Source organism: Gymnodraco acuticeps, unplaced genomic scaffold, assembly GCF_902827175.1.
Source record: "Gymnodraco acuticeps unplaced genomic scaffold, fGymAcu1.1, whole genome shotgun sequence".
NCBI classification, from domain to species: domain Eukaryota; kingdom Metazoa; phylum Chordata; class Actinopteri; order Perciformes; family Bathydraconidae; genus Gymnodraco; species Gymnodraco acuticeps.
In genome coordinates this window covers 2,309,197-2,331,367 of record NW_022991187.1, presented here as the reverse complement: position 1 = coordinate 2,331,367, position 22,171 = coordinate 2,309,197, and the positions used below count along the sequence as shown (strand labels likewise).

The 22,171-nt window shown below is 41.0% G+C and overlaps 1 protein-coding gene across 1 annotated transcript; it reads right to left on the bottom strand.

The window, feature by feature from the left end:
* Positions 1-5,517: 5,517 nt before the first annotated feature.
* Positions 5,518-13,025, bottom strand: stc1 (stanniocalcin 1). Its single transcript, XM_034238373.1, has 4 exons — positions 12,734-13,025; positions 10,332-10,474; positions 10,008-10,219; positions 5,518-9,383 (listed from the first exon to the last, which is right to left on the bottom strand). The coding sequence occupies exons 1-4, from the start codon at positions 12,912-12,914 to the stop codon at positions 9,083-9,085; spliced, it is 837 nt and encodes a 278-aa protein (XP_034094264.1). The 5' UTR covers positions 12,915-13,025; the 3' UTR covers positions 5,518-9,082.
* Positions 13,026-22,171: the final 9,146 nt, after the last annotated feature.

The window sequence follows — 22,171 nt, the reverse complement described above, 5'->3', positions numbered from 1 at the left end:
GATACAAAGTACACCTTGGCATCTACTGTCTTACCGAGAAACCTGAACTTCAAAAGTGTAGGGGGGGAAACACTCCCACACACGCACTCAGAAGTCAGCTGTGAATTGTTTGACACCTTGGGGATTAGGGTGTCCAGTTTGATGAGTAAATTACTTAATCACTGCAGCAGCTTTTTCTGAAGGCTCGGAGCAATGCTTTCTCTCAGTTTTTGTGACTCCTGTTTCTAAAAATCAAAGCCTTTCCTATTGATTCAACCATGTGTCCCCTCACTGTAACATAAGAAGCTCGCTAAGTACAGTTTACCACAAAATACCCCTAATTCATCATACAGGAAAATGGGAGGCTGATAGCGGCTGAAAGACGAGATCGAGTTTTCTTAAACTGAGTGAAACTGATCCCTGTCTTCCTAGAGCCAATATGTAACTAGAGACACTCATCAACATTTTATTTGACATTGACATTTCAGTTTAAGTGTAGACTCATTCACCAGTACTGATGTATGGGAGCGTGTCCTTATAGTGTAAAGTATGCATTATGATTGAGAGACTGGAACTGAACGATGCTAGCTCAATCAAACCTACAGGCTTATTCCAAATATCCTCCAAATTTGGATGCAGTTAACTAAAGTATAGACAATAGACATGTCACTAAACCCTGAATTTGATTTAGGCCTATTTATATTTGAATTTCTAGTTTGAAACTGAAATCCAGTACACCTCTTTATTGTTGTTTACCAAAAGACAATAACATGAGATGTGATCTTCTTGTCCAGTGTAATCTCGTTTTGATTTGGAGTCACATATTAAAGCTTATTTCAGATTACTCTGGGCTGCTTTGTAGTGAGATACCTCGAAGAGTAATGGACTCATCCATTGCCACAGATGGATTCTGCGAGAATAAGGACAACGCGATGATTCATTTAAGATAACCATTTAAATTTGATATGACAGACTGCAGCGTAATTATGATAGTATTTGATAAAGTGTATTGCTTGTAAATGTGTCCATTCTTGGGAATGACAAATGCTTAGCTTTAGCCAGTTCCTTTATGAAGAAAGGAAATGTTATAACCCGTTAACATCCACTAGATGTCTCTGCAACACTGTGTTAGGTCCACACACCTCAAGAAAAGGATGAATGTATCTACACTTAATGATCAATAAGTGATATAATACCATACTATGCTCACTAAATGTCCTGCGGATTGCTGTTGACGATACACTTAATGTTGGACTGAACATTTGCAACACATTGTCTCTACACTGGGAGCGAAGATGTACGTATATAGGCTTCCCAACATTTATCTCATTGTGTCAATCGTTTTTTTGATTGAGACTTGAACTAAGCTCGAAATCTTTCTCTAGTAGATCCTACATGTTAGTTTCTCACAGCCTCTAATTCCCCTAAGTCTCAGCATTTCCTCCTGCCTTATAGAAAGGCTAAGACTTAGTGTAAGGCACTAAGAAAAGACATATATTACCTCTGCTTAAAACTATAACAATATTGTCTAGAAAGGGGCTTCATCATTCGTGACTCTCTTTCAATGCACCTTCAGTTTGAGATCTGCTCAATAGTTAAGTCCTTGAAGAGAAAGCAGCATTAGAAAAGCGTCCAATAGCATTTAAACTGCACCAGAGAAGTAACTGAAGGTGATGCTCAATTGTGTCCCTCATTTTAATTGGCTTAGGCTGATTCAAGATGCACAAATAGCATAGCGGCTTGCAAATTTAGAAAGAAATGGATGATGACAAAGGCAGTGAGCCTATCACTTGGCTGCTATAATGCACACTGTACATAAGTAAGTGTTTAGTTTAATGTATTCAGCATTTCCAGAACAAAAAACATATTGCATTTGATTCCAAGACAAATCTAGAGATGCTTTGGAAATGGAAAAATGCTCCGTTTCATCTCTTCCCCTGCCACTCCAGCGCTTTCTTCAATAACATTTGATCTAATTTTCTTTCCCATCCTTGGGTATTTCCCCACAGAAATGAAGGGATAGTGATTGCTGGGTAAGATTGGAGTGGATCTAATCTTCCACTGCTCTCAGTCATACTCCATTTCACTGCACATCTAATTTGTCACACTGCTGATGAATATGCCACAAGTTTCATGGGAAAGAGAGAAGGACATAATGAATATAAAACACACTGGGAGAGAGGAGAGGCAATTGTCGTACCGCGCTAACCACAATGCATTGTTCATTTGTCCTACCAAATTGCTGACACTATGCATGCACTATATTGCTTTCCGCCCTCCAAATATATCAAGAGGTTAAAACAATGACAAACAAAGGTCGGATGGCTTATAGGCGGACGCTCCTTCGGTCATATGCAATCATTGGGTCACCCTGTTTGTCAAAGGTATGCATACAACACCCCCCTCAATGCTGTGCTCCCCACTATAGAAATGCTTGAAGAGAGGCATGCTTGTACTGCTCATATGGAGCCACATTTTGAGGCAGCTGTATTTTACAGAGATACATTTGCAGAAGGTTTTTAAATCCATTATTGCAAAGCAGAAAGTACCATAGTGTTGTATCTCATGCCTCAATTGAAGCACTGTTTCATCACAAGCTTTAAAAAGGCATTAACATCGAATTAAAAAAACCCAAGCAGATGGTATGAATTGCATCTGCATAATTATATTCTAATTTCATCATTACTCATTATTACTCTGGTTGTGATTGCCAGGGCGCTGAGACACTTGGCAGCGGTCCAAGTAGCATGCAACAAAGTGAATAGACAGGGTCAACAATCTGTTCAAATGTTTCCTGGCAACCAGATTTCTTTGTGTTCAAGGCAGCAATTTGAAAACAGTAAAAAGTTGCTTTTCAAAGTTGCCCACTACAGAAATGCAGCTACGTAACTCAGCAAATAAGAGTGAGAGACAGATTTGAAAACTGATTGTATGAAGACATTCTAAAGCGTTCTGTCCATCATGCTTGTGCTAAATTCATTGAAGGGCTGAGAGTGAATGTCTCTTTAAAAAAGGGAGATGATAGAATCTGTGAGCAGAGCTGCTGCATCACCTATCCATGAGACTGGAGAGCGGCTGATGAGAAAGCCCTTCAGGACTCTTCTCTAAATAGGCATGAAATGATATCTCCCTCTGACTGAGATTAGCGTCCATGGAGCCTCTTGCGCTCTGCCCCCTCTTTTCCTCAGGCTCTCCAACCCAACGGAGCGCTTTGCAGTTTCAGCTCGTTTGTGTTCAAGTTTAAGAAAGTTCATTTTCATCAGGAGGTGCTCTCTGTGTCCTTCATCTTTCTTTGTGTGGGTCCCGCAGGGTTTTTCACAAGTTCTGATGGGATCTGGTAAACCATAATAAAATGTGGAAATAATAATATTCAAGGAGGTATATGATACGTTGTACAAAACTTGATTGATAACCTGATATGTGATTTTCATTTTTTTCTAAAGAAAGTTATACATAACTTATATAGGAACATCTAAATTACATGCAAAATCACAAACATCGTCATGCTAAAGGAAGTCTCTACTGTAAAATCTATTCTTTTACCCTTGGCTATTCAATATGGACCATATGGGGAAAAAATGAGTGTTGCTCATAGTAGTGAAACCACAGATTTATCACCAACTATACACTACCCTTCAGCTCTTTGGCATCTTATAGCTTCTAGCTTATTGTTTTTTTAACTGTTTTTGGCTCACCCTCATCATGCTACCTAGACTGTTAAAGTTAGGGGCCACCTGGTCAAGATCATGGAACATTTAGCAGCTAAAACCATAGATACTTAAACTCAGGAGTTGGAGGAGACCATAAACAGAGCTACAACGACGAGAAATTCCAAATGTAATTCTATGTTTTAGTTTTAAGGAAGACCCAATCATGATGAGGCACTGTCACAGAGGTAGGTCCATGCTAGAATATTCTTGTAATGATGGATGGAGATGGGTTGAAGGGATGACTGTAGACCAGTTAGGCGGCGTGGCAGTGATGGCGAAGAGAGTAGATTGGCAGGCAGGAAAACTGGTAGCTAACAACGAGCAAAGGATAGCATAGCATAGCTAGCACACTGGCAAAAAGAGTTGGAAATTAGGTGGGCTTGATTAGAGAGGCGATGAGCTGATCAGGGAGGCTGTGGCTCAGTGGATAGTGTGCTGGACTTCGAATCAGGGGATAGCAAGTTCAAGTCCCACTGCAGTCAGCATGTCGTTGTGTCTCTGGGCAAGAGACTTCACCCCAAATTGCTCCTGTGGGGATTGCCCACAGTATTGAATGTATGTAAGTCGCTTTGGATAAAAGCGTCCAACAAATGTAATGTAATCACAGGCAGGTGTGCAGAAATACGGGAAACACATACTCAAATGTTGGCAAAAAGGGGACAAGTTCGGGAAACACAAGGAAAAGGCATGCTAATGTTGCTCTGTGTTTGTTGGATGTATATTAATCATCCGCAGGCTAATACTTTCCCACATGAAGTTAAAAGATGATGATATTTCTGTTTGGTAACCATAGCTTGTTTCCGCTGCCCCTAAGTCATTGGAAAATCAGTAATTGCAAGTTTAAAATGTCAGTCCACTATGAACCTTTTGCAGCCTTAGCACTCGCCTGAAAGCTGTCATTTGCAGCAGCCCCTTTTTATATTTATTAAAAAAGCTTTTATGAACCCCACCCCGACACAGCATACACACCTGTAGGCTCAAAAAGTTATTATTGTCACTCAATCCCTGCTCTACTCAGCTGGTTATATATTGGTACAGACACAAGAATAGAGCTTAGACACCAAATATGATCAATATGATATGATATTGTACATATTCAGCAATCAAACCTTGGATCAGAAGTTGATGCTCTTGGGGGCTTTTGTCTCGAATAAAGATTTGAGGTCCACTTCGAAAGTGTGCTTTTGACATGTTACGACATTGTTGACATTTAATAGAAATATCTTTCTCCCTTTATTTGAGTTTTGTAAAAGATTTGGGACTTAAAAGGACATGAATGCAGCTCTTTGAAAACTGGTGCAGTGTTGATGGCAGCCTGAAGACTGAGCCAGTTTCTATGTATCATGTTACTGAGGAAATTAGAAAAGCTAATAGCTCTGGATAATATCATGGTGTTCCAGGTGACACATTTATTGTATATTTTGCGGTCTGGTTAAAGGGGGGGAGTGGGAAGGGAATATGCAATCCATAAAATCCTGCAGAAGTGTTTTAGAATGTCTGGGCCATACCACGTTCTACACTTTCACAAATAATTGGGAGCTTGTGGTCGTTTGGTACTTCTGTTTTTATGTGTTTTGTAGTTTTGGGGGAGACTGGTGAACACTTTCTCATACATGTTTGCTGCTCCCTGTGAACCATACAGTTAGATCATGAAAGCATCTCTAAGCTCACCTAATGTAGAGGTCTTATGGACTTATTGAAAATGCTAGGTTGTGATGCAAATGGATCCAAATGAGTGAAACACGAGCAGAGAAACTTATTTCATACCATATGCCAGATATGATAAATATTTTATTTCTGATCAGCAAAAGACACACAATTGATGCATTTGTATCTTTCATGACTTTTCAGTACAGAGGAAAAACCCAAACATATACACAGTATGGGTATATATGTATATGGGTATATTTTAAAGTGCAAGTGATTCACAAGGGTCAATCATGCGTTACATAGCATCTGTATCAGGAACTTCAGTAACATCCTTAAATCCTCTATATGCTTTTTAATCTGATAGTAAAATAACTGTCACTTATATATATATATATATGAATACAAAATAAACTTTACTAGTCACTGAAGCTTTGTGATTTAGTTTTAGCACGACATTTATCTATTTCAAGTCTTGAGAGGAAAGAGTACCATGACGTGTTAGAAGCGAAGGAGACTCTCGTCTCTAGTGTTGACAGGAAAACAGTTTCACAAAACTCACCATGGGTCGAATTGAATAGTGCTCCAATACCACCTTAAGCACCCTTTACTTGAATTTAAATCTAAAAACGCAACTAATACACTTTTCTCTCTTTTTTTGTTTTTTCTAACAGCCTTCACGGGTCACCTAACTCGGGCATGTCCTCGTCGAAGCAGACATTCAGTATACAGGTACATTCTCTGAAATTACCATTACATTTAATCTGGTGAGGAAACAGTCAATTTGCCCTTGCCAAACATATTTGACACGAGGAAAGTTCATAAAAAAAATAAAATGTGAAGACACGGATAGACAATCAAATGCTTGAATGTGAGTGTGGACTGATGCTGAGCTCACTGTGTGTTGACAAACCAGAGCGGGCATATGGACAGACTCAGACAGAGAAACAGTTTAGCAGCAGCTGTTGGGTTTCGGATTTACCCATGGACAACAAAGATACAGACATATGTATCAATAGTACATGAAGAAGCCCTGGCCCTTCAGGATGCAAAATATAACGGATTTTCATACACTGGGAAAATAAAACATGTCTCAATGGCACATGTGCTGAATGTTTCAATGCCCTTTATAGTGGTTAAGATGCAAAGTGCATATTTAACATACAATATTAAGCTAGGATATACAACAGTGTGACGATAGCTCTTAACCTCCCAAGTGATTCCTTCAGAACTGCGCTCCTTTTGCACCAAATGACACAAAATAAATGCTCATATTCACGGAACAAAAAAAGAAACGGAAAGTAATATAGAGGAGCACTGCCTTCACACTGTGAGTGAGTGACATGAACGCACACACACTGATGCTTTATTCAGACAGCATGAGCTTGCACTGAATGAAATAAAGGTCCATTTCTGTGTTGCTGTGAATCCTTTGTATGTGAGATTATTGCATAGTTTGGAGTTCTTAACATAGCTTTTACTTTGACACTGACATCTCTGTTTCTGGTCTGCGCTGCACTCTTATTGTCAAGGACAATGTAGGAATAAGTTTCTGAAATAAAATCTTTATTACATCATTTTGTTATACAACTATTTTCAAGGTTTTAAACTTTGAAGAATGGGTGTTTTCAGAGTGAACTAAACCCAGCCCTGGTTTTCACATAAATCTCTACATTGCATTTTCAATGTGCACGAACATTTGCAATTTGCTGCCAAGCAAAAACTAACATTAACCATTGAACGTTTTAATGACATTGTGGCTCAAAACCCCCATCTTTCTACCAGGTACAGATAAAACAAACACCAGCATAAAGTGACTGTGGCTCTGATCTGATCTACTGATTCGGAAGGATTGTCTCAGTCTCTGAATGCCATGCAGTTTTATCTGAGAAAATGTCCAGCTTTCATGTGATGTTTTTGTATGAGACTTGCCAATTGGATAGAGTCTACCACTAACATAAGCTTCTTGTTTCTGTGATTTGAACCGATAACCACAAACATGTGATAATCTGTGCTGCAAAAGTGGATTTAGGAATTTTTTTTTAATGTTAGCTTCGCCTACTTCATATTTTACGTTGTGTTGTTGAAAACCAAGGGTCCAGGGGCTTTAAAAGCTTCTTGACCAAGAGCCAAAGTAGATACAGACACCACAGTATGTATTCCTATCATGCATGCGACTATTTCTCTTGCATCTTTCCCATATCTGTCTCTACTCTATAATAACAGAACATACACATTAAAACAATTAAATACAAAAATAAATAATAACAGGAAAGAAATGCGAAGAGAAGCACCGCAAACTTGGGCGTAACAATCAAAAGACTTGATGCTGGTGTTTGTTTTACTGTGATTCTACCTGGTTACTCCTCAATAGCAGCTGCAATGGCGGCCTTTTTTTTTTTCAACCAGAAAATGTGTCAAAATGAAGCTATGGTTTTGTTGTGGTCCCTTATAACACCCATTAAGTAGATCCCCTGACTTGAATGACCAACATTGTTCCCCTATGGCCAGCACAGAGTCATGACATGGGTCCCATTCAGTCACCAGAGTGTCAGCTCACTTCTCTTTTTGGCATAGAGCTCATGTTCAAATAGGAGCCATGACTGAACTGCTTTTTAGTTTTAAATCTGTAAACTAAGTAAAACTAAAATAATGCAATTAAATAATATAGTAGGAAAATAAATATCATCCAACAAGGCTTTTTTTTTGTTTTAAATATACACTCTTAATCTTGACACTGGAAGTCAGTGTGTATGTCAGGGTATTCACCTCAGAGAATCATCAGTCTAAGAAGATGGCTGCTCTCTCATCGGTGAAGGCATGGATCATGGATACAGATTCCTCTAAACATGGTCCCATATATATCTCAACAGTCATATGCATTACAAGTGGATACTAGATATACACAATGGATTTTTTTCTGACAGTTAGACTTGGCCACGACCTGGACATGTGTAGGATGATGATTTGAAACACATGGCTGCATCCGCTATCAGAAAAAAACTATAAGATACTATTTTGGTTTTTCATGAATAGCATTCAGGGCAGTTATACGTTTTTTGGTCAGTTTAAGGTTATCATTAAAACCTCTACAAACCTCACTCCGTATGAGCTCTTTTAGAGGGCTAGCTATGGCTGTCTCAGATAACTTACAGTACATTTTGACTGTTATGTTAGTCAGAAAATAGATATTAAACTCATTTCCACATCTCATGCTCACAATTTGACTGGCCTCACTGCTGAAATATTTAGATACATCTACCAATAACTCCCCATTCCTATAAATGAACTACTAATAATCCAACTACAGATCTCTATTCATGAATAAATGTCGGGATAATGCGATTTTTGTCTTTTTAAAATATGGACTTGTGCACTAGAGGTGTGGACCACTATGGCTGTTCTTTTTTTATCTTTTTTTCTTTGCATCAAAATACTTGTTAAGGGTTTCATCTCTGTGGAGGAGGTGAAGAGGACCATGTCGCACAGATGCAACAGCCACATGTTCAACACTAAACTGTGAGCGGACTCGATGGAAGGGGGATTTCTCTCAAGCCTAAAGTGTAGGATATACAATATAACAACAATCAAACTCTGATATCAACTCTATGGGCGCTCCGGCATTCCCTAGAGGTGCACGTTTCTGTAACTTCCAGTCTAAGCGGAGGAATGGACTCTAACACCCCTAGGGAATAGAGGAGCTTTCATTAAGTTTTTGAGGAGTGTGTGGAATTTCTGAATCTGAGTTAGGAGTTGTCACTGGCAGAGCGTTTTTTGCCAAAATGACTGGCAGAGTCTCTGTTTCGCAGATTAGGCTGGATCTTGTACATGTGGGGACCCATGGACCAGCGCCAGCTCCCACGGCTCTCCACTCCAGTGGGGATGGCGGCAGCTGCAGCCACAGCAGTGGATGGGCAGGGCTTGTTCTGCAGCAGCTGAATAAGCATGGTCATCTCTGGGCCCAGCCGCGACACCATGCTGGTCCTAACGCGCTCCACTGTGTCCTCATCACAGTCCATCAGGCTCTGTAGCAGCTTACCATAAAACCTACGGAACAAAAACATCCCAGATTGTGAGGATCGAAAAGAACAAATAAGAACAGCAGGGCTCTTTAGTTAATTGCGTCTTGTTCTACCTGCTTACAGTTATGACTTTGTATTTCCACACATGCTCTATAGTCTGATGTCATCCATATGGGAGTGACCTTCCCTTCTCCAGTCACAACTAAGCCTTGTGCTAGCCCTTTTGTATCCACTCCCAAACTGCAATCCCACATGTAACAATAGGAACAAAAAACACAAACAACTCGATACTCCTGTTTCATTTCTTTCTTTGTATGAAAGAATGTATGAAGCAGATGGTAACCAAAACATGGAAATCAATACAAATGTGGCCATTTGTTATGCTGCACAAATGAAGAGGACATTTGGTATTTGCAACAAGACAATCATGTATATTTGTGATTCAAAAATATGTCTCATTCACTTAAAACTAGCTACACTGACAGTCTGATTACTGGAGAAATAAACTATTGCTTTAAAATCTACTCTGTGGTCAAAGAGCCTGTTGAACATCATCAGCTTCAAACTCTGACATGCCGATTGACATACAATGTGTCCTCATAACCTTAATCAAGTCGTGTTTTGTTTATATATTAGAGGAAGGGCTCACCTATTGGGGAAGTGACTTGGTAGCTGTGCCACTTCTCCAATAGCGTCTGGATTCGATCGGGCAACAGTGCAGATATCCAGCTTGCTGTAGCACTCCTCCTGGACTTCGGAGATCATTCTTTGGAAGGTGGAGCAGCGGCGGATGGTGGGGAATGCCTTCGATGTGATGCCATTGGCAATGCACTTAAGGCTCTCCTTCACAAATGCTTTACCCTGTAAAAACACAGCAGCGCTTTACACATTCTTTCCCTGACAGTTACACCCATGTAATCCTATACACACCGGTAGAAATAGAAGTCATTGTGAGATGAATTAGAGTGTGTACCTGAGTGTCAAATTTAGCAGCACTGTATAGGAAGGACTTGCAGATGTCATGCATGCCATCTGTGTCACAAGTTGAGTTTTCCAGGCAGGCGAAGGCTCCGCAGCCAACTTGGAGGGCACTGTTGAGACAGCGTGCCACATCTGCTGTGGGCACAGAGAATGAAGCATCAGCAGGGGAGCCAGCAGTGGGTGCACTGGGAATAACTGCACACTCTCTGAGCTCATTACACAAGGGTTGCCAGGGTTTCAGCTAAAATATGTGGCGGACAAAGGAGAAATGTCATACTTTGGTGATTCACAAAAGACATACAGTCACTTGGGGCAAATAGTGACTTGACTGGAGACTTGGACACCTTACAACGCAGAGAGTTTCAGACACTATTTGGCACTAAAACGCTTTTCTCTTGGCAAGGACATATATTCCACTGTTTGGTTCTATTCAGCAGAGCTTGGATGAACTGCACCAGAAATACCAAAGACTTTACTGAAAATTGTTGGCGTGCCTGTAGATTCACACAAACATACACTTGTACCACTGGCTCACACACACACACACACACACACACACACACACACACACACACACACACACACAACACACACACACACACACACACACACACACACACACCACACACACCACACACACACACACACACACACACACACACACACACACACACACACACACACACCATGTATACATCACTTCAGGGGACATTACATTGACTTACATGCATTTCCTGGAGACTTATCCTAACCTTAATCATAACCAACACATGCCTAACCCTAACCAAGTCTTCACCCTAAAATTAATGACTCCAATTTGTCCCCATAAGGGAAGCCAGTCCCCACACGTGACTGTGTAAACAGATTTAGGTCCCCACAAGTATAGTAATGCTAGACCACACACACACACACACACACACACACACACACACACACACACACTCACACACACACACACACACACACCACACCACACACCCACACACACACACACACACACACAGCACACACCACACACACACACACACACACACACACACACACACACACACACACACACACACACACACACACACACACACACACACACACACACACACACACACACACACACACACACACACACACACACACACACACACACACTTCCACCAGACTCTGTCTTCAAGCTGAATTTGAGGACTCTGCTGTAAACCACTTTAACATTTTTCACTAATAACCAAGCACTGTCCTATTAAATATCCAGAATGTATCCAATAAACATATACCACATTAAATACATGCTGCCATATTAATGTCAGTAGCCTCGCAATAACCGGAATAGTTATTAGGCTGATTAACCCACAAGTAACCCTGATCCCCATCTTTGTAAAACCAATGAAAAAGCTACCCTGCAACATCACTCAGTCATTATCCAAAAACTAATCTTGGCCATAAGGAACACAGTCTTAATTCCATGCAACCGACATGAAATGTTACACCAGTAATGGGCTATACACATAATCTGTAAATCAGTGTGTCCAGTTAGTTGGTTTTCCTTATTCCTCATCCAAGAATCCATTGAGATTGCAAGCAGCCTGACTCAAATCCCTCGTAATAACCATTAAGAAATGTCACCGCGGAGCCTAAGCCTACTTGGCAGACTTTGAATCTGGGGCCCCATGTTGACCTGCATAGTCAGATAAAGTCTGCCTGCCATCAGGGACCAGATATTTCTCTCAATATACAGAGAATGAGCTGCGAATCTTATGGTGATGAAGCAATTCCTGCAGAAGGGAATCAGCATCCCTGTCACCATGCACTGGGCTGTACCTTTTGTGCTAAAAAAGGAAGTCATGTTTTAAAAAGCCATGCAGAGTCATGCTTGATTATGATTATTCCAAGGGATTATGACTCATGTCATTATTTGTATTTGATTGAACCATGTGGACTAACAGGGTTGTATTCAATTGTATTATGCACAGCCCTAGTGACAAACAATGTTAAAAACACACTATTGTTCTGACTTGAAGGCTGTACATGAAGGCTACATGGGAAGCTTTATGTTTTATGCACTGAAAAATCCCTATAATGCTTAATAGTAAGACCTATGCAGCAAATGAGAAGGAGACTACCAGCATGACACAGCCTGCTCTCAGGTATCAGCTCCAAGCTCCATGCTCATCTGTTGCCTGCAGGACACCGGCGAAAACCACAGCGTTAATCCCGCAGCCTTCTCCATGAATCAACGCACTCGTTTAGACAGAAAAGGCTGCATAGGCCAAAATAAATTACGAAAAAAACAATCTCCACATAGTAAACGAGCAAAGGTAAGCCTGTGCATTGTGGAAACGGTGTGTAAAAAAGCAAGCGGTGCACTCTGAGATATGCAGATGGAGGCAGCGTGTTACTTACAAGGGCTATTGGAGGAAAAGCGTGCTCTCCTGGGCGAATAAGACTCGTTTTGATCCAGTTCATATGCAGATGCGTTCAGCACCATCAGGAGAAAAAGTCCGGTCCTCAAAGGCATCGTCCTCTCAACACAGATAATACAACTAAATGTAAAGAGACGCCTCCTGCTCTGTGTGTAAATCATAAGAATAGCGCTCTAAAAAGCTTCTGCAGCACCGAAAACACACTAAACGAAGGCTATCACAAGTAAGCTTCCAGCAATGTCTTTACACTGGACTCCTCACTATGCTTTTGACTTGCATGACAGATAGCACCGATGTCAAGTCTGCATGGGTTTATATGGGAGCGCTGAACATTACGAGTGCTGCGTTTGGACCAATCAGGACGCAGGATTCAAGACCGTGGTCGTGGTCTTTCCACTACTAATTGATACAATCTTTTAACAGCGGCAAACACTGTGGATGATAAATATGCTCAACATGATAAAAGATGTCCATTAGCCTATCTATTATAATGACAATACAAAACTGAAAGGCTCACAAGGCTTTATATTTTTCAGTCAAAAGTTTCCCCTATATAAAACTTTGGTACCACTTTACAATAAGACTACCCGTATAAAGGGTTTACGAATAGTTTGTAATTCATTTATTAATTAGGTTGTGAACACTTTATCAATCATGAATAAGCTTTTATAAGACATGAGATAAACAGGACAACTGTGGCCGGTTGCTTGCCAAATAGTGAGCCCACTATCTGTACTTCTAAGCCTTATTAGAAATGTTAGTAACTCATTCATAAATGGTCATAAAGAGATGCCAAGAAACCTCAAGACGGATGGGGGGAATCAACTCTGTGAACAACAGATACCAAGGAAGCTGGCTGATGAAGAAGACGAAGTAAACTTGTGCCAATATAAGGCTTAGTCATCTTGCCAAATAGTGAGCCCACATTTATCTGTACTGCTAAGTCTTATATTGGCTACCTAGCTAACTTCGTCTTCTTCCTCAGCCAGCATCCTTGGTATCTGTTGCTCACTGAGTAGCCAATGTAAGGCTTAGTCATCTTGCCAAATAGTGAGCCTGTGTTGACGTATGAAAACTATGTTAGAACTGGTTTATAAATGGTTCTTAATGATTAATAAACTGTTTACAACCTAATTAATAAGCTAATTATAAAACCTTTGTGAATCCTTTATAAGGGTAGTCTTATTGTAAAGTGGTACCGAAACTTTTTTTTAAATGATTGCAATTATGGTGTGTTTCAAGCTTTTAGTGACTATATAATCTCCTCCTTTCCACCCACCTGTCCCTGTATCTTCATCATTGAAGTAACCAATCACCACCGTTATCACGTATTACTGTATAAAGTGATTTTTGGCTCGTATACAGAAATACATATCAACAGCCTCAATATTATGGATTACATTGTTTGAAGAAACGCATTTTGACTGGCAAGATGCTTCCATAAATAACTAAATAAAAAAAATATTGGGGTTCGGGAATGTATTTCTCCCCTCATCCCAGATTCATATTTTATTTATTTTAACTTATTGGTATAACAATATCAAATACAGTTACAAAGTACAAAAAGGTGAGCTTTGCAGGGGATAACCATTCTCTGTCTATATTAGAAATGTACTTTCCATCTACGTGTAGCTAGTAGGCCTACTACTAATTTGTTATTTAGAGACACACAGAAAGCATGAAGGTCTGTATATTCACTGCAGACAGAACAATATCTCAAAGGAAGAACAAAATGTGTCAATTGTTATAAAAAGTTAGTCTAAATACATTTAAAAAAAAAGGTGTTTAGCATCATACACTGCTCACTTTTTTCATTTCAAGTTCACAATCATACACACACACACACACACACACACACACACACACACACACACACACACACACACACACACACACACACACACACACACACACACACACACACAACACACACACACACACACACACACACACACACACACACACACACACACACACACACACACACCACACACACACACACACACACACACACACACACACACATTGTATTACATGCTCTAAACTTGTAGCTTCTTTTATACAAATGACCTTGTGTCTCTAAATCAATTTCCTAAATTTGCGCAGGGCTAATTTCATTAATGTGCATATTGGTGTCTGTTGTAAAACATATTTACTCCATTAAGCTTATTACAGTTTTTCTCGATTGCTAACACACCATTTTTTATTTTTTTAATTGCTCAGTTTCTCAGAACACTAAACACAATTCACAAAACCACACACCCAAAGTGCAAAACTCCTCATTTTTCCTGCTAAATGAAGAACTGCCCTCAAAACTACATAAACACTTACTTTTGGACCAAATACACTTCATTCATAATACTAGATGGTTTGACCACCCAACTACACACTGCTGAGCATCATCTAAAGCACTTTCATCTGTTATGGGCTATGCTCTGTCCATAGAGGGTTCTGCAGAGAAAGATTGCTTGAGTTTACAGAAATACAGTAAAGGAAGAAACACAAATGAGTTGTTGAAAAGAATCATATTTTATTCAAAAATAACATTGTGTAAAATGCATCTCAGCACATAGTTACAGTTGTTTCTGTAACGCAAAACAAAAATGATGCTTCTGTCAAATACAGTAGATAGAAAGAAAACTTAGAGTAAAAAAATATACAGAAAATATTTTTAGCAAAAAACAAAGGAAAGGAAAAAAGGCTTAGGCTGCATCTCGCCGCCTAGTAGGGTCTGGCCACAGCACCTCATCCACATCACAGGCGATGTTCTCCCTGGCTAAACAGCGCGGGAAGAAGCGTCTTGAGTGAAGTATCCAGCCCTGGATACTTCACGTCATCACATTCACATTCACGTCATCACATGCCTCCTCCATTGCCTGCAGAAGAGGCATGCGCTCATAGGGCCGACGGTCATACACCTTCCACCGCCATTGCCGAGAAGAACTCTTCAATTGGATTGAGAAATGGAGAGCAGGGTGGAAGATAGTGTAGGCGGAATTGTTGGTGCTCAACAAACCAGTTTTGGACTAAGCCAGCACGATGGAAGCTGACATTGTCCCATACCACAACATATCTAGGCTGCTCTGCATGATGAACATGGTCTGCCTGGGAGAAAAAATGTGGTGCAGTCTGTCCAGAAATGTTAGAATGTGGGCTGTGTTATATGGACCAAGGTGGGCATGGCGGTGGAGGACACCATTTTGTGTGATTGCAGCACATGTGATTGCCACCACGCAGGGGCGGACTGGCCATTGGGAATACCGGGAGTTTCCCCGGTGGGCCGGTGCTGTGTGTGGGCCAGAGATTTGCCTAAATCCTACCGGCCCACATTTGTAAGTGTTCCGGCCCAGCCCAGCCCAGTGGGGTGTGGCCAGGGTTGGGTTGTAACGGAATACATGTAACGGTGTTACGTAATCAGAATACAAAAATCAAGTAACTGTATTCAGCTCGCGTTACATTTGAAAAACGAGTAATCTGATTACAGTTACTTTCGTAAACCTGAAGTGAATACATTTTGGATTACTTATTGGAATTATTGGTGGAAAGATTTCCTCACAACATTTAATATTCATTACTAAAGGTACAGCCGAATCATCACAGCGCGCTCCTCTTCTCAGAGGCTGAGTTAACCCTCTCGCTGCCTCCTGGTGCTGCAGAGATTTCATGAAGTGAAGGAGGTTTTCCTTCTATAAAACAGATGTGGGCAGCAGATACTGTGAGAGTCACAGACATGAATACATAGATCAAGGCAGACTGGTGCACACACTCTCCTGTTTTGCCAATCCGGTGCTTAAACAAATATAGCTCTACACCCCTGGCCGAAATGTCCTTAAAATGAAGTCCGAGTTCGACATTTTAATTAATGTCCTGCCAACACTGGCAGGACAGAAGGCGACACACCCTTTCTAAGCCATGTCCTCACATCCCAAGCTGCATCCCCAAAAAGTTTATTATGTTGTTACAACAGGGTTCAGGGGGAGTGGCTGTACGGCTGTACCCGTAGGATAGAAAAGGGGGAAGTGACGTCTGACTCAGAGATCGCGCGGCTGTGGAGAAGAACGTGTTGCCCACATTCTGTTACTGAGTTTAGGCTAGTTAGCTAGCAGGTTTATTGTTTTGGGTGCAGTCACTTTGCCTCCACTTGCTGTTCAAATAAATGTTGAAAGAAAAAGTTAATCTGTTTACAGTTCTGTTTTATATGGGTGTTGAAGAAGAAGAAGAATTGGGAGGGATGAAACCCTCTTTAATGGTCACACATGCAGAGCACACAGCACACACAGTGAAATGTGTTCTCTGCTTTTAACCCATCCTAGTACCAGGAGTCTAGTACTAGGAGCAGTGGGCAGCTATTGTACAGCGCCCGCGGAGCAATGGGAGTGAGGGGGGAAGGGGGATGTCTGGTGCCTTGCTCAAGGGCACCACGGCAGGAGGTGAACTGGGACCTCTCCAAGTAGAAGTCCACACTCCAAATAGGTCTGGTCGGGGACTTGAACCGGCGACCCTACGGCTCACAGTCCAAGCCCCTACTGACTGCCATAGATTTAGTCCCTAATTTTGCTCTCAAAGTGCACCAGATTGATGCATTTAACTTCAACATTTAAAAAATAATCTTCCCGGGGGAGCTTGCCCCCGGACCCCCCTAGAGGAGGTGAGGTCCACCACCTGCCCACACCCCCTGTTAAATTGTCTCACCCACATTGAGGATGCTTCCTACGCCCATGTTTTATTCCATGTGTCAAGTCAGGCAAATTGGGTCCAAATGTTATTGCATCAATGATCTGTTAACATTAAAATCACTAAATATATGCTGTAACTATTTTGCTCTAGGCAACTCAAGGGCTCAGGTAATGTGATTACTATATGAATAATGGTCCAAAATAACATAAAATGCATAGGGTTTTTTGTTAAGTAACATACTTTCGGCGCCGGCCGGCCGATACATGCCGCGCATTAAGTGGGCCTGTCTGTCAATTAATCCCCGGGCCACTTTTTCCCCCCAGTCCGCCCCTGCCACCACGTTAGCGAGGGACATCTATGATGGCTCTGTGACCAATAATGTTCCTACCCCTTCTCCTGGTCTTTGTGAGGTTGAAGCCAGCCTCGTCAATACAAATAAATTCATGTCTGATGACATCAGCATCCATTTCCAGTACTCTCTGAAAACAAAAATTACCGTAAAATCAATCAAAGTGGTTTAAGACAAATACAAAAAAAATGGCTGTGCTATGTATGGATTACTGAATCAATGGTCTATTACAGTACTTTAGTCAATGTTGTACTTACATCCGCATATTGATGTCTCAGGTCTTTCACCCTTTCAGCATTTCTCTCAAAGGGCACCCTGTACAGCTGCTTCATCTGAACCTGGTTACGCTGGAGAACACGGGCCAATGTGGACAGGCTGACTTGCCTGATGTTGTTGAAAATGGTGTTGTTCCTTATGATGTGGCTTCGGATCTCTCTAAGTGTGATGGCATTGTTTGCCAAAACCAAGTTTGTAACTGCTGCTTCCTGTGCCTCATTGAAAATCCTTAGCCTTCCACCTGCACCTCTTTTTTTCTCAGTCCTTCAGAAAAACAACAAAGACATAGTGGTTGGTCAGTGTCTGTGTTGCATACAAGTAAGTTTACCACAGTACATTGTGCAGGATTTTGGAACAGTTATAGTATGGTGGCGGTGGTGGCGAAGTCGATACAGACTCGGCTTGGCAACTGGAAGGTTCAAGTCCCGGCAAGACCAAGTGCTACCGAGGTGTCCCTGAGCAAGGCACCGTTCCCCACACTGCTCCCCGGGCGCCATTCAAAATGGCAGCACACTGCTCCTAACACAGGATGGGTCAAATGCAGAGAAACAATTTCCCCACGAGGGATTAATAAAAGTCCATCTTAATCTTATGCAACAATTCAATTACAGTAATGAAGTAAATACATTTCACACAACTGATATATCATGAATTATGCAGAGCTAAACATTTGGTAACTATCCTGTTTTCAAGTCTAAATGTCCGGATTACAGAGGCAACAGTACATCGGTTTAGATTAGGCCCCCTGGGCGCTATCATTAAGAAATATGGTGTCTCATTTCATTTTTATGCAGATGACTCGCAAATCTACATGCCCCTGAAAATAAATGACCCAAACCCTCAGCAACGCCTGTCTGACTGTCTGCAGGACATCAGAGCCTGGATGGCCTTGAACTTTTTAAAATTCAATGAAAAAAAGACAGAGGTCATAATATTTGGACCCAGTGGTGGCCCCAACGCCCCGCCTGGGCTGGATTCTCTTGTCCCATATGTGAAACCCATTGTCACAAACCTGGGAGTACGGATTGATCGTGATTTTAAACTAGACAAACAGATTAACTCTGTGGTCAAATCCAGCTTCTTTCAGCTAAGACTTTTAGCAAAGGTCAAGCCTTTCCTTTCTTTTAATGACTTTGAGAAGATAATACATTGTTTTATATCCACTAAACTGGATTACTGCAATGCTCTTTATATTGGAGTGACCAAGGCTTCCCTGTCACGCCTACAGCTGGTCCAGAATGCTGCTGCACGCCTCCTTACAAGGACAGGCAGGCGTGAACATATTACGCCTGTACTCGCCTCTTTACACTGGCTACCAGTCCATTTTAGAATACAGTTTAAAATGTTGCTGTTCGCATACAAGGCCCTGAACGGTTTAGCCCCACCGTACCTGGCAGATCTTTTAAAACCATACACACCCACACGGTCACTGAGGTCTGCTGACAGACTCCTTCTGGTAGTCCCAAAATCGAGGCTAAAGCAGCGGGGAGACAGAGCCTTTGCTGTTGCAGCTCCAAAGTTATGGAACAAATTACCCCTCCAGGTTAGACTTGCTCCAACTCTGCCTGTTTTTAAATCTCGCTTAAAAACCCACTTATTTTCCTTGGCTTTTACTGTACAGACCAGGTGACACTTGTGCTGTAAAATGTGGTTTTTATTTATTTATTTTTTACCAGACTTAAACGCCTTCAAATATCACCGCAGGATAATCAAATGACACCTCTTATTTTTGTTATCATTCTTTTCCCGAACCGTGAAGCCATTGTTGCTTTAACTTAGGGGAATCTACTTAACATGGAGATAAGACAAGACAAGGAAATACCTGTGTTGGTGACATAAAGTGTGGGTAATGTTTCGCCGTTGACCTAATTCTCCATTCTCCTCTTCCTAAGCCTGTGTAATGTTGGCTCGGAGTCCGCAAACTTGCAGCTGCACGTGCCGGCATACAGAGGATGATGTGTGGGACTCTAAGCTATCATTAATCATGGAGGCCTCACGCCTCTTCACACAGTGCAACGCTCAACTGTTACAGATAGATTCACACACTAGGAAGCCAAATGATCCCGATGATAGAAACGTAGAGTGAAAGAAATAGAACAAAAGAAACTTTCCAGTTACAGTAAGTTCTTCTCTTGCCGTCAGATAACAGTTCATCACCTGTATGTGTGCCAAGCATTAATCACCCCATTAGTTCTCCCAGTAGTAAAAGATGAATGGTATTTCCTTTGCATGTTATGTCAAATCACTTCTCTGTTCCCGAGGTGTTTAACAAAGCAGAAAGGGCCTCTTTGTGCTCCTCTGGTCGTCTCTGGCAATCTTTGTGTCAGTTAGGCATGATGTCAAGCTGTTGGCACCTTATCTCTGCTGGGGAATCAAAATATGGGCCCCTGCCAGCTGAGCCAATAGACTTTGTAATGGAAAGATAATATGAATGTAACTGCTTAACGAATGAGCTATTATCACATTCAATCATTATCAACATCCCCGGTGTCCGAAGGGCAAGTTAGACATACGAACTGTCAATTCTTACCTTAAGCTTTTCTCACTGTTACAGAAAAGGAGTTTCCAGAGTAATGACTGTTTCTTTTCCAGAATATTAAACAGCAGCTTTCTTGCTGATTGGTAATGTCAGCACTACTACAAAACTAACAGAAGAAAGAAAACACACACACAATGTAAGATCAGAGTCAGACGTTGGGCTGATATTCATGCTTGCCATGAATATGTTGCTGCTCTTGCATTTACTTTGCTTCCCTATGCTTTTTCTCTCAAGTTGGGTGTGTAGTTCGGTGCGTGTCCGCTGAAACTGAAGATGGGAATCCAGAGTTTATTCATGAGTTTGGAAGTTGGTCTCGTCCTTGTTAACACATCACTGCAGACTCTTCCTTTTTGGAGCGTAGCCATACCACAAACACATTTGAGAAGTCCACTTCTGCGTCCTCTGGGGGGAAGGATAATGAATTCCTTTGTCAGGTAGAATACGGTGATTCACCGTGTTTCTTTTGGAAATATAACAGACAACACTGGCAAGAAGATAGAGGGCAGAGTTCACTGAAAGGACAAATCTCTTACAGAGAGTGAACATTCAGTAAAAACGCCCTGCTGCACGTAGAGTTTTGCATTCATTTACATTGAGGTGGATGAACTGATGCTCTGATTAGAGATTACTTTGCATCCAAGTTGAATTGTGCCCTAAGCTTATTGCTGTTTGCCTGACAGCAACTTCCTCCATAATTATAAGATTACAAGATTCCTCACTATGAGACATTTGAAATTAAAGTGGATATTGTATCAAGCACAAGCAAATGAATCACATAGCTAATGTCTGCACTGAAGCTTTTTAACAAGTTTAATGAGTTGTGTAGAAGAGAATGCAAAATGTCATTTGAAGGACAGTGCTAGTCTACCTGCGTCCACAAGAGGGACAGTCAGGTGTTTCTGAGCTATTACTGTTGAGCAACACCTTCAAATAATCTTCTTTTTTTAGCTGGAAGGAGAGGAAACACTACGATTTGTCATATTTGAGAAGTGGAAAGGATACAAGACACCTTGTTGCATTATAATTACAGTTACCCACATGTAAAAAGCAGTCGCTAGTGATGTGTTTGCACCTATATTTACAGCTTAGTGTGTTTTGACGTGTGATGATGTGTGGTGTTCACATGAGAATAGCACTTACTTTCTGAGGAAATATTTTGAACAGGAAGTGAGAAAATGAGGAACCCATCAATTGTAAAAAAAAACTGCATTGTCTTTTTCAATTTTCAAGAAAAGATGTATGTGTAATGCCCACAGGAGGCAGGGAAAGAAAGCTTTTTAAAACTGCTTCCATAAATCATATAAGCCTGTCTATATGCTTTATAGAATCACTTCTCATTCTGCTACATTAATAGACAACATATTTACAAACATTATGGAAAACAATACAGTAGGCGGACTATTATAAAGTGACATAAGTGATCATTTACCTGTTTTTATTGTCTATCACTGCAGTTCTAAGAAACCGAAAGTCGCCAGCCATTTCAAATACAAAAGATTGAGAACTGAAGATAACATAATTGCATTTAAGAATGATTTACTAAAGCAGAATTGGAGGGTAGTATATGAGAGAGACGA